Genomic DNA, 13,089 nt, shown 5'->3' with positions numbered 1-13,089 from the left:
AAATATTAAAAAGGAGCAGTCTCCCAGCAAACAGGAAAAAGGGAGGCTCTTGGGTAGGATGCAGGGTACAAACTGGAGCCCACCACAGATGATGTGGGACAGCTGGGTTCTTCCATCACAGTCTGTTCTTCTAAGGTGGTATCACTATTTTTTCCTCACGAAGAAAGGAGAGTAGCCCATTGGCAAGAACAGAGTCTTTGGGAGTCCCAGGGCTGGGACAGATCAGCATAGACCTAGAAGGGGAACAATTCAGTTAGGTTAGGAACAGAGGGAGGGCAAAATCAGAGCAAGAAACAAAAGGTCAGATGACAGATCAGTCAAGATCCCCAGAGTAAAGAACTGAAGAGACAGATGTAAAGCTACACACATTTTCTGGTTTTCCCAGGCCTCCAGAACAAGTAGGGTAGTTTTAGAACATTTATCTCTAAAAAGTGCATTTCTCCCTCTAGCGCCCTGTTGGATGAACCTGACCTCTCTTCCTCTCAGAGGCCCCTTTTATGTAATTCTCAGGATGGCTGGACATCATCTTAGAATAACTCCCAAGTGTGGAATGTCTGTCTGAGGAGTCAGCATTTTCAGTATGAAAGTAATAAAGAAAAAGGAGCAAAGATTACCAGATTAAATTGCCTAAAACCAATTCACCTACAATTAGCCTAATATTTATCAAATCTGCAGCATTTTAAAAGAACTTAGCAGATTTGCCCTTTTTACTTATTATTGATATTGTCTGTATAACTTTGTTAGTAAACTGAATATGCCTCATGCCTAGTCATTTGCTTATGATATAATGGCATTTTAACAGCAGGAATACTACTGGGCATGGTGGTGCATGCCTATAATCCTAGCAGCTTGGGAAGCTAAGGCAGGAGGATCATGAGTTCAAAGACAGCCTCAGCAAAAGCGAGGAGCTAAGCAACTCAGTGAGACTCTGTCCCTAAATAAAATACTGGGGATCTGGCTCAGTGCCCTTAAATTCAATACCCATTACCCGGTACCTGTGCCCCCCCCCCCCAAAAAAAAAAGAATTAACAGCAGGAATATAGAAGTCAGCCCAAAGCATCAAAGTCATACTGAACTCCTTTATTTATTTATTTATTTATTTATTTATTTATTGGCACTGAGGGGTTGAACGTAGGGATGCTTAACCACTGAGATACATTCTCATCCCTTTTTATTCTTTATTTTGAAATAGGGTCTTGCTAAGTTGCTTAGGGCCTTAAACTTGGGATTCTCCCACTTTCTGAGATGGTGGGATTAGAGGTGTGTGCCATGGAATCCAGCTCCATTACATTTTTCAAGGCATCTAACTGTAAAGAAATACTGGACCAAGAAACACAAAAAGTGATACACAAAATATCTGTGTCAATTGCATTTATTGCTAGAAACTTTAAACTTTTTTTTTAAAAAGTGTTTGAAATGTAGATAAGACAGCAAAAGACATCCAAGAAATCTCATTTACAAAGTGCTGCAAATTTGATAAGTTTATGTTGCTGATAATTCAGGAATTACTCTTGGATGAACAGATGTAAGTCCTTGAAATACCCAAAGCATGACAAAAAGAATAGAACATCTAAAAGGATATACAAACACCCAAAAGGGAACTGAGCTTTTGGCAAATTGGTCATTAAATGAACTGAACTTTAAGCAAATAATTTTTAAGAGCTCTAGCTTTAGGTGAATTCAAGTTTCTGCCAAACTGACTAGAATCAATGTGTTTTGCTCCCTCCAGCTCCCCTCAACCTGAGTTTTGGGGTTGTAGTGGATGTAATTTGAGATCCCTCTGGAGGTGGCAGGTCTGGAGTTACTGCTAGAGAACCAAGTATAAGAATGACCTGAGAAGAAGGGAATAACAGTGAGTGTGTGTGCACAAACACACACACATGTATGAATGCACCCATGTGTACATATACTGGGCTGTAGGGCTCAGTGCACCTAAACCTGGGAGTGTGCAGGGAGAGGGACCAGCCTGAAGCTTCCTAGACATCCCACCCAGCAAGCTACACACACACAGAGACCTGCTCATTACCTCCCCAGCTAAGCAGAAGAGCAACCAAGGACAGGCCCACATGAGTCCCTGAGAAACAGGCAATACAGGCAGCAGGCCCACCAGGAGCTAGTTCCCATTCCCAGTAGAGGGAGGAGGAGCTTTCCTGGTTCTTAGAAAGAAAAAGGCCAAGAAATAACTCATTTATAAAGTCCAGGGTTTGTACCTCTTCATCCAGATACAGATTTAGACTGCGACCCTATGTCTGACACCATGTGTGGGTCACAAAAAAGTGGAGTTCCCATGATGTCCTCTCCTCCCATTATCCAGAACCAGAACAATGCTTGATTTATGCACAAACATACACTGGAGATAAACATCATAATCAGACATTCAGAGAACATGGACCGCCTGAGCATATGATACAGATCAGGATGCACACAAGGGAAGACCAGTCAACCCCACCCTGGCAATCATTATGTTCTTACTCCGCAGTCCATTTGGAATGTTATGATCTTTGGGTCTCTGACCCTTGAGGCCCTCCCCAGAGGACTATTCTGCCAGGAATGCAGTGTATCCTTGCCTCAGCCTCTGAGGGACCCCACTGGCCAGAGGAATTTGTCAATGGTGGTGATGGCAGCAGTGGTAACTGCAGCTCAGACATAGTTGGTAGGGGGCTGTCGGGCATTGAGTCGTTGCATGTGACAGCCATGGCAGAGCAGGTGCCCATCCAGAGGGAAACAGCAGCAGCCTTCCTCGTCACTCAGTTGCATCCGGCAGTCCTGGGGAAGAAAGCACCTAATTCACCTCAGCCAAGCACTCTGGACACTGAGGACATCTAGGGAGTCTGCCCTGCTGAACACTAGATTCCTAATGATTGGAAGTAAGGGATGGGGTTGGGGGTGGTGGGGTTTGAAGGTGGGAAGGATGGAAGAAAACTCTAAGAAATACCTCATCTGGACACCAGGTGTCACTGTTGCTGCAGAAATAATGAGACAAGCCCCCATTTCCAGCAGTTAGCAGGAGTTCCCTAGTCTTAAGAGTCTTGAATCTGGGGAAGCCAGATTCAGAAAGACCTAAGTACTAGTACCACGGAGAGTAACTGAAGGATAAGCAAAAGACTAAAGATAGGTCAGGGTACCTTCCTGGTTCTCTCCCAAAGAAGCATACCTGTTCTAGGACTTACTCCTCCCCTCCTTTCCAATTTCACTTCTCTGCCCTGGACCCCAACACTCACCTCACAGTGGTAGCACTCAAAGTGATAGTCACGGTCCATGGATATCACCCTTACAATGTCCTCACAGCCCTGAAAAATGCAGATTTCCATGAAATTGAGAGCAGTAATGTGCCCCCAACTTCCCTCCCTCTGCACAGGACTCCACCTGCACCAACAGAAAGATTGAACCACTGTCCCCAGAGTCTCTACAATCAAATAATCATAGGTAACTTCAAGATGCTTTTGCAAATACTAGGGGAACTTTTCCCCGCCCCTTCCTTGTTGCTTCTCCCAGGAGGGCATGCTCCTATGTGGACAAAGGGAAAGGGCACAGGATATAAAGAAAGTAGGTCAGAATGAGGACAAGAAGGACCAATAGGGTCCTCAATGGACTTTGGCTTCCCTCCCTTGACACACCTACAAATAGCTTAAATCATGCTACCAGCCTTGAAGATTCTTTCACCTTTTTCCAATCCCTACTTCAGGACCCAGTGACCTCAACCTCACTGAATGCCCTCCTCTGGACTGGGACAGAAGATATGGAGTCTGAGCCCCGCAAGGCTATCGGACAGTTCAGGCCCGGATGTTAGGGTCAGAGTGGTGACCCCAAGAGCAGAGTCACACGGGAATCTTCCCAGAATACATTCCTCAGCACCACCACTTCCCAAGGGAAGCCAGGCCACATATCCTCACGCCTTCCTAGAGGCAGAGGCAGCAGCACTGGCTACCTTGGAGAAGAACCCAGACATACTGACCTCTGAAGGGAGGATGGGTTGGCCGCAGGCTGCACACTTAGGGGCATAATTTCTAAAAGAGAAAATCTAGTGATGAGCTATGATTGAAGAACTCCTAGACCCAGTTCCACATTGCACCCCCAGGATTGGACTCACTTGTGGTAGTCAGTGACACAGTACACCTGGTTGGAGAAGTCCACTGTGAAGGGGACACCATCCAGGCACTTGTTGCAAACGATGCATCGGAAGCAGCCTGGGTGATAGGACTTTCCCATTGCCTGTAGGATCTGGCTCACGGGGTGGAAGAAGAATTAGTCTCCTTCCACCCCCGCTCTTTAGTCTACCCATTATGTTCCCTACTGCTCCCACTAACCTTGTCCAAGCCATTCCTGTAAGCCTACATGTAATCTGAGGGGACCAAGAAGTCTTAAAGATAGAAGCCCTGAAAAAAGTTGTAAAGACCAACCAGGTCACTGGAGTTCAAACCTGGCTATAATATTGGGATCACCTAGGGAGCTTTTACAAAAACACCAATGCAGCCAGGCCACAGTGGCATTCACAGGTAATCCCAGCAACTTGGGAGGCTGAGGTAGGACTCGAAAGTTCTAGACCAGCCTCAGCAACTTAAAGAGTCCCTCAGCAATTTAGCAAGACTCTGGCTCAAAATTAAAATATTAAAAGGATTGGGGATGTAGATAGATCAATAATTTAAAAACAAAACAAAAACAAAAAACCACCAATGAGGGGGTTCTGCCTCAAATCTTCTATCACAATTCTGGTATGGGAACCCCATGTTATATACCATACACACACACACACACACACACACATTTTAATTCTTTCTGTGCTACCTGCTAGGCTGCCAGGATTGAGATTTGTTGATCTGATCCAAACCCTCCTTTTTGCAGAAAAGAAAACTGAGTTTCAACTGACTTAACCAGTAGAAGATTAGGGATTAAGATCCAGGATACTGGGCTGTAGCTTAGTGGCAGAGCGCTTTCCTAGCTCATATGATGCGCTGGGTTCAATCCTCAACACCACGTAAAAATAAATAAATAAGATAAAGGTATTGTGTTCAACTACTAGCTCAGGCTGTAGGGCCTAGTTGTGCCTGCAGAATCAGCAGAGGGGTCAGGTCACAGAAGCCTAGGATGGGACTCCACCCCAGGGGCAGAGGGAAGGCACTGTAAACAGTTGCTCTGGGAAGGAATGAGAGGAACGTGTGATTCATCTGGTGATAGGTTTCTTTCCTGCAGTTTCACAGGCTCAGCTGAAGACACATCCCCTACCTTCTCCAAAATCAAGTGACCACAGACACAGCACTTCTCAGCTGCCTCCTGAAACCCTGAAAACTAGAGAAAAGACAGGTAGATATTACCAGCTGAGAATGATGGATGGAACCCTGGTGGGCTGCCAAGAAGGGAGTTCCAGTGGGAGAGCCAATTCCAAGTCCAGGGGCCAACTCACTCACCAGATAATCTTCCTCACAGTACACAGAGCCATTGACACTGTAGAAAGCCTTGCAACGCAAAGTTCGTCCTAGAACCAACACAGAGGAGCTTGAACCCATCCCACTGCACAGGCGCAGGGCCCACTGTGGGCACACTGTGATTAAACCTGCACATTAGTGCTTTTCCTCACCACACCCCTCCAATCTGCTTCGACTTCATTCCAGCCAACTTCTCTCCTCACTGCTCCCCTGGCTCCTGCATCCTCAACGGTTTTCTACCGCGCCCCCCCCCCCCCCCCAAATGAATGCTTTCCTCTCCAGCACCCAGTACATGGAGAGCCACCTGGAAGAGCAAAGCCAACTGCATGCTGGAATACATGGAAAGGAGCTCTGAGCGAGGTGCTGTACAATTTGCATGGAAAAAAAATCACATTGTCACAGCCTTTCAACCTAGGAGTATCTTTGCCTCAGCACAGCTATCTCGTGCTCAAAGACCTGTCTAGCTCCTTTTAGGGATAGATGATGGAAATCAGGACATACTGGAGTTACTGTGGGAACAAAGTGCTTTGTTGGGATCAAACTTGGTACCCCTTCCTGCTTCCCCAAGCTTGGAAGATTCCCTAGAATCTTCAGAATCAAAGGCAGCCCAGGACTTTTTGTAAACAGACAAGACAGGATTATTCCCCATCTGACCAATATCCAGGAACTACTCTGTGGTGTCTTAATGGTCAGGGATGAAGGAGGAGCAAAAACTGATAGAGAAGAGTTAATTTCCTCATCTTTTGCCTTCTTCCCATCAAAATCACCACTTCCATCTGTCCAGTAGTTTAGAAGACCTGACTTAGAAACTCATGACATAGGGGAGGAAAGAGGAGGAAAGACAGATAGATATACCCAGAAGAGGCCCTATAAAAAAGACAGGCAGACAGAGGAGCCTAAAGAGAACCAGGCAGAAGCTGGGGGAATGAGAGAAAAGCTGAGGGCTGGAGTCAGACAGGCAGAGATAGGAGATTAAAGGTTTAGCAAAAGAATCAGAATGGGTAAGCAGTGGGGAAGGGGTAATGAGAGGTGAGGGAGGGTGGAGTAGGGGGAGTTAAGGCTGCTGGGAGCACCCCCCCACAGAGGGCCTCCTGAGCTAACAGCAGCAGCGGGCATTCCTGGAGCGTGATGTCATCAGCTTGGCATGGCCTGGTGGCCTGCACTCTAGCGAGGTGGCTGAACTCTGACCAGCCAAGAGAAAACCCCCCTCTCCGCCCCCCACAGCTCCCCACTCCCCCAGCCCACACCCCACCCTTCCCACATTCCAGTCTTTCACTGTCGCCCCAGGCAACTCGGCAGTCCAAGACCAAACCCCACCAAGAAGAGGCTTGGAGGTCTGGGCGGGAGTCCAGGCTGGGCAAGCAGGGAGGCACAAGAAAGAGGGAGGATCGGAGAGGAAGGAGGCTGAACAGGAACAAGGAGGATGAACTCCAGAAAGCAGACCCAGCATGGGGGAAAGAAAGCCAGGTAGAGCTGAGGGGGTAAGCAAAAGAGAAGGTGGGACAGTTGTGGGTCTTGAGATACTTGATGGGGACCTGAAAGCAGGTCTTGGAGCAAATGAAGAGGCACAAACTCTTCCCTGGTTCCCCCCAGCATTGTAAGCATGGATGTGGGGTGGGGGTAGGGGAAGTGCTTGAGCGAGGTCACACTCACCACAGGAGCAGCAGACAAAGCACTGAGTGTGATAGAGGCTGTCCAGGGCCTGGCAGGCATTGCTCTGCCCATAGATGCCTTTGTTGCACTTGATACAGGTGCCTGAAGGGAGAGAAGAGGTTGTCAGCGTCATACCCCCCACCCTCATCACCCAGCTCAAATCCAGGGATCCCCAATCTTTCCTCATTGCTCTTTCCTGATGTGTCAGAGGACACAGCCTCCCTTTATTGGGCTCCCTCCTGAGAAGAGAGAATAGCAAGAAATGGGATGTAGCAAGGTCTTGGAGGGGCAGTTCCATTCTTGTTCGATTTTCTGAGCATCTATTTTATGCCCAGCACAGTACCCAATACTGGAGAAAGTCAAAGATAAGGTCCTTGGCTTTCAGATGTTTAGTTTCTGTTGAGCAGAAAACACTAAACAGGCAAGTCTGGGACAAATGGTCAGAGATGCTCATATACAGGGGCCCAGGAGCAGATATGAAAAAAAAAAAAAAAAAAAAAAAAAAAAAAACCTTCCTACAGAAAAGAGGCCAGGCCCATAAGCCCTCTCTGTGATTTCGGTTTCCCATCTGTAAAACAAGCTGCTGTTGAGGTATGGAATGCTTTCTCTCTGATGCACACTTTCAAGAATGGAGAGAAGGACCTGGCTAAGCAGAGGCCCTGTGAGCATAATTCCTGTCGGGAGGTGGTTGCTGAGAATGCAGGTTATGTTCTAGAAACCAGGCTTGCAGAGGAAGGGGAAATGTGGCAGAATCCCCAGTATCTCCCTGCCATCTATCATGTAAGAAATACAGAGTTGAGCTATGGTTCCCCAACATCCCCCACTAAGATGCACGCACCTGGTCTGGCACCTGCCTTTCCTGGGTGTGTTCTTTCTTCCCTCCACTCCCCAATTCCAGGCTCATGAGTGAGGGCTAGGGCCTGTCTTTGGGGAGCAGATCCCAACGGGCCCGCCCCACCTTTCTCCCTGGGCATACTGCCACACTCCCTGCCTGTTGGGGCCCATCCCAGTCTTTGCCCAGGGGCTTGGGAGCCTGTGCAGCAGCTGCAGCAACTGATGAGCCCAGGCCTGTCCTGCTCCCACCCTCTGGCAGCTGGGCAAGGCTGAAGCCAAGGAAGAGGGCCCCTACTAGGGGCTGTAGTAAGAGGGTACAGTCACACTAGGATTGGAGCAAGTAGGGGGCTCTGTCAGGGGAGGCAACCTGACATCTAGGGATAAGAATCCCCCACTTCCAAATTCAAACTGTGGCCTCCTCATGGAAGATCTGCCCAATATTACTATGCCAGGGGTCTTGTCAGAGCCATTCTTTTGGGAAGCTTCGGATATTATGGAAAGACAGAAGGAAACTGCTCAGGCATGTCTACCTCACCTCCTCTCACCCAACATATCCACACCAAGAATCATCCTGCCATTTTATTGCACTTTCTCTGAGTTTCTTTACTTCCTTTGGCTCTGATGGTTTAGTCAAAGAGACTTATTTCCCAGCTATCTCTTAGGTCTCAAAAGGAAACTGCTAAATGGGCCCTGTCACTCAGTCTCCCTTGATCAAGTGACTTAGCATCATCTGCTTTAGGACTTCCTCTCACAGGGTGGGAGAAAAGAATGGGCTAGGGGTTGAACTATGCAGGCCCTTCCAGCCTGCAGCTCTGCTAACTTTGAACTTCTTCCCCAAATATCCCTCCTTGGCAGCAGTTCCTCTCCCTATTCACATTTCTAGACGTTGACTTCTACAGCCTGGGATGGAGGGCAGGGACATGGGCAGTGAGAAAGCAGGGGAGGAGATGCTTGGAAAACTAAAGAGGTCCACAGTTCTGGGGGTTGAGACCTCCTCTTCACAATCAGATTAGCATTACTTTATATAGTGAAGTTGTGTCTGTGAATTAGATTAAAAGACTGTCTAAAATTCCACTTTACCTTCTAGCTTAAACATGTAATCAATCAATACTTCTTGAACAAGTATTGTGGGAAAGGGGGGTCACCACCAGGTTCCTTAACAGTAACAGAAAGGGGCTCCTTTCAGCCTGAATTCTGAGCAGGTTAAGTCCTGAACTCGAGGCCACATTATTTTTGGCAGTCACACAAGGGTCGATATCCATCCAGGGTGATAGTTTCTCAGTGATCATGACTTTGGCCCTCACTTCCAGAGGATGAAGAAAACAGGCTGGTACCACCCGATCTCTGCTTCAAACCATGAGCACCTCGCCAGTAGTACGGGGGATGAGCTGCACCTGGGTCCCTGTTTTCCGTTCCAGGGTGCTCCATTCTTCCTCCCCGGCTCCATTTCCCAGACAGCGGCCAAGGTTCCGCGTGTGCTAGGAAGTACCCCCCCCACACACACCCTCAGCCAGCATCCTCAGCTCACCATCGCACCCCGCCCCTCGGCTGCGGTGGGCCCCGCCCGCGGGCACCTGGAGCGCCCGGGCAGGAGTCGGCACGCACGCTGCCCGCCCGCCCCGCCCCCCCACCCGCGCATTCCCCGAATTCCTGCGGGCGGAGCTTGGGCCGGGGTGGGGGCGCGGCACGCCGAAGCCTGTAGGGGCACCGCCACGAAAGGGGAAGTCGGGGGGTTGGGGGGATGCTCTCACTGCCCCACTAGGTTCCCCTCCTTACCAGGCCTCCTACTGCGCAAAACTAAGGTTCTCTAATGCCTGAGAAACTGGGACTCACGGGATAATCAGGGGGTTTGAATTTAACAGGAATGAGAAGCCTGGTCCATTTGCAACCCAGTAGGAAGGGGAAAGCACTCTGGGGTCCGCCCCCATCCAACCCTGTAAGCCCCTTTTTTTTTTCCTAGTCCAGCGTCTCCGCCTCGGACCCCCGGACACCGGCAATTTGGGCCGTCGGGGCACTGGAGAGCCAAATGCTGTGATGGGTCCTTCTCAGCCCCTAGTCACTTCTCTCTCACTCACCGAAGTAGTCCTCTCTGGCGTCTGGCTCCCGCATCCGGGCCCGGGCAGCCTCCGGAGCGAACGGACCCTGCGTCTCCTCGAGACCCGATGGTTCAATCCCCGAGGGTTCCCCGCGGGCGCCGGCTTCTCGCCCACCGGTGCCTACCGTCAGGCGCAGCAACGCTGTTAGCTCATCCTGGTATCGGGCGCCCGCGGCGCAGTCCCCGTAGCCAGTCACCGAGTGTCGTCCGGGTTGAGTCCCACGTCTCTCCAAAGGCCCCGCCGCTCCCACTCCGGCCCCCGCTAAAGCTCCAGGGCTGCCCAGAGCCGGGGGATATGAGTGGCGGCTTTCCTGGCAGCCGAACCCCCGCGGGCCGGCCCCGCACAGTCGGTCCAGGGCGGCATGGAGCTCCGGGTAGGCAGACGGGACCCCTCCGGAGGAATAGCCTACCAGAGCCCCGCTCAGGGGTGGGCCAAACAGGCAGGGCCCTGCAGGTAGAGGGCTCCCGTGGCGTTGGTCGTAGCCCATACTAATGCCACTGGTACGATTACTGCAGGGCCGGCTACCTCCGGCTCCTCCAGCCCCCGCCCCGTCCAGCAGCAGGCTGCCGCGGGGGCTGGACGGCTTACTCGCGTCGCTGGCTGAGCTACTGGCGAAACTGGAGCGGGGACTCAGGGCCGGAGCCGTGGTCTCCAGCCGGAAATCTGGGGGTAACGACTGAGGTAGAGGCAAGGCCCGGGTAGGCGGCGGCCCCCCGGGAAAAGAACCTTCGTAGCGCTGAGCCTCAAAGGAGCCGCGCGGGTTCCGCTCAGCGTCCTGGGGGCCTTGCTCCCGGGCTGGCTCCAGTGTTTCATCTCCGGGTCCCCCAGTAGCTCCTCGGGGCCCTGATTTCCTAGGTCCCCCCAACCCACTCAGGCGCCCCTTGCCCGGCCCGGGGGTCCCATCAGACCCAGACCGGCTAGTTTCACCCTTTCTGCGGCCGAACTTGGCGCTGCCGGAGTCCGAGAGTCTTAACTTCTCTAGCAGGCGACTGGCTTTCTCCCCTAACCGCTCCATGCCCTAGAGCCTGGGGCCTCCAGCCCCTTCTCCGCCTGGCACCCTGCAGGGTCTCGGCGGCCGCTTCTCTTTCCCTGCGGGCCGGAGTCCGGTTTCCCAGGGGCACAGGACAGGATAGGCACTAGGGCTTAGCGGACGGCCCGGGTGTCCGGCGCTGGGAATCCCAGAGCATCCCCCAGAGGGAGGGGCTGCGCCCTCCCGCGCATCTGGGGTTAAGCGGGGCTAGAAGGGTCTGCAGCCACGGCTGTCCAGTCCGCAGGTCTACGAGTTCACGCGACCACTCGCCTCACAGCCAGACAGTCCTGGGCCCCCGCCCCCCTAGCTCTCACACTCGGCACAAACCGAACTTCTCTCCCAAACTTTTGTCTGCTTGGCCGGATCTACTTTCCTGGAAGGGCGGAGCGCAGTGTGTACAGGAGCAATGGGGGTATCTGCGCAAGGATCTCTGGTGCGTAGCGAGGCGGGCGGGTGGGGCGCCAGGGCTAAGTGCCCTAGAGGTGGAGATCCAACCGTCCTCGAGATCGGGGCTTGGGGCAGTTTGGGAAGCTGCGACCACACTTTAGTAGTGGAACGGGAAAAATGTAGGGGAAGGGAGCATGGGGACTCTTTGTTTGCAGTTGGAATGCGCGGAGGGGCACCGTGGAATGTTAGACACTTACAAGGGGCGACCGCCGAGGCATGTTGTGAGCAAACACCGTGACTTTGTTCCTAGTGTGGGGACTGCGGGAGGCTTGGAAAGAGAGTGGTACAGAAGTGGTAAGATAGAGAAGAGCCCAAAAGTTGAAGACAGGGAGAAAGAAAAAAAAGTAAATACATAAAGAGGTTTAGAGACTTGTAGGTAAAGAACTCTGAAAGGCAAGGTATCCCAAAAGGATAGGTGGAACAGGTAGTGAAAAGGAGAGCCAAGGGGATTCTGGGAGATTCAGAGACCAAGGGATGGGTAGACAAAGGAAAGGACAGGTTGATCCTGAGAGCTTAAGAGACAGATAAACTGCAATAAAAGACAACTTTCTGGACCCACAGTTCTGTGGTGGTGGAGAGCGAGAGTGGAAGATTTATACGTTTACAGAAGTAGGGAAAAGGTTTGGAACTGATCCCCACTTTATGAAGGAAGGAAGATTAAAGCAGTGAGGAAAAAGTTTGGAACTAACCTTAAGGGTAGGAGAGATGGAGAGATAGACAGTACCCCCTGGTGTTGGGAAATGAAATTTTTAGCAAATATTTCAGGTGATTGGGAGATCCAAGGCCTGGTTTTAGGACTAGCAAACATACCCCCCATCTCCACCCCCGCCCCCTGCCAACTTTCCCCTTTAGTTTTGGTTGTCACAGGATGTTGATGACAAAGAGTAAGTATTAACGAGGGGAAGATAAATGCCATTTAGAGGAAACAGCAGTGAAAGGAATCAGGGTACAAAAGGAAAAGAGGCTGATACTGGCCAAAGTGGAAGAATCAAAAATAAGAAAAAGGAGAGCTGGGGAGCTGGGGGTGTACAGTGCCTGCCTAGCATATGCTAGGTCCTGGGTTGGATTCACAGCAAAGGAAAAAAAAAAAAAAAAGAAGAAGAAGAAGGAGAAGAAGAAGAGGAGGAGGAGGAGGAAAGAAAAACAAGAAACCCTGGCTACAGCTAAACAGTCAAATGAGTGTGACCAGATTAGGCGATCAGAGGCATGGGGTGGAGGGAGTAGAATGGAGAAGGCAAATTACTCCTTTGTATTTAGATAGTAAATGAGTATGAAAATTACATGCAAACAAATTATGCATATTATTTCACCTCAACATTTTGAACACCTTTTATAATTTTAGTGTACCCTTGGGGAACGGGGAAGAAAAGGTTAATGTCTTTGGGAAATTCATTTGGCACAAAACTATTTGGTGTCTTTATCCAAGCTGCATTGTCTCCCAGACCTCATCTCTCCAGAGAATCAACTTGTTTCCCTGGTCAAGGCTATAGCTTTCTCTGATCCTGAGGAGAGTTCACAGTCAGACTGGAAGCTGGGAGGACTGAAAGCACTGGTAACAGAGGGAGCTATCAGATTGCATCTGGAACCTGTTGTGAGAACATCTTCA

At 50.5% G+C, this 13,089-nt stretch overlaps 1 protein-coding gene and 1 long non-coding RNA gene across 2 annotated transcripts in view; one reads left to right on the top strand and one right to left on the bottom strand.

Moving 5' to 3' along the window:
• LOC306653200 overlaps positions 1 to 1,399 on the top strand; it is an 88,013-nt gene extending 86,614 nt beyond the window's left edge. The window contains exon 2 of the long non-coding RNA XR_013761667.1: positions 1,205 to 1,399. This is a non-coding gene — a long non-coding RNA (uncharacterized lncRNA). The remainder of the gene's footprint in view (positions 1 to 1,204) is intronic.
• Positions 1,357 to 11,418, bottom strand: AJUBA (ajuba LIM protein). Its single transcript, XM_079126062.1, has 8 exons — positions 9,986 to 11,418; positions 7,077 to 7,178; positions 5,406 to 5,473; positions 5,224 to 5,286; positions 4,091 to 4,221; positions 3,956 to 4,007; positions 3,222 to 3,290; positions 1,357 to 2,766 (listed from the first exon to the last, which is right to left on the bottom strand). Exons 1-8 carry the CDS (start codon positions 11,019 to 11,021, stop codon positions 2,641 to 2,643), a joined length of 1,647 nt encoding a protein of 548 aa, XP_078982188.1. The 5' UTR covers positions 11,022 to 11,418; the 3' UTR covers positions 1,357 to 2,640.
• Positions 11,419 to 13,089: the final 1,671 nt, after the last annotated feature.

This window comes from Sciurus vulgaris, assembly GCF_902686455.1.
Source record: "Sciurus vulgaris genome assembly, chromosome: 2".
NCBI classification, from domain to species: Eukaryota; Metazoa; Chordata; class Mammalia; order Rodentia; family Sciuridae; genus Sciurus; species Sciurus vulgaris.
This window is presented reverse-complemented; position numbering and strand designations above follow the sequence as displayed.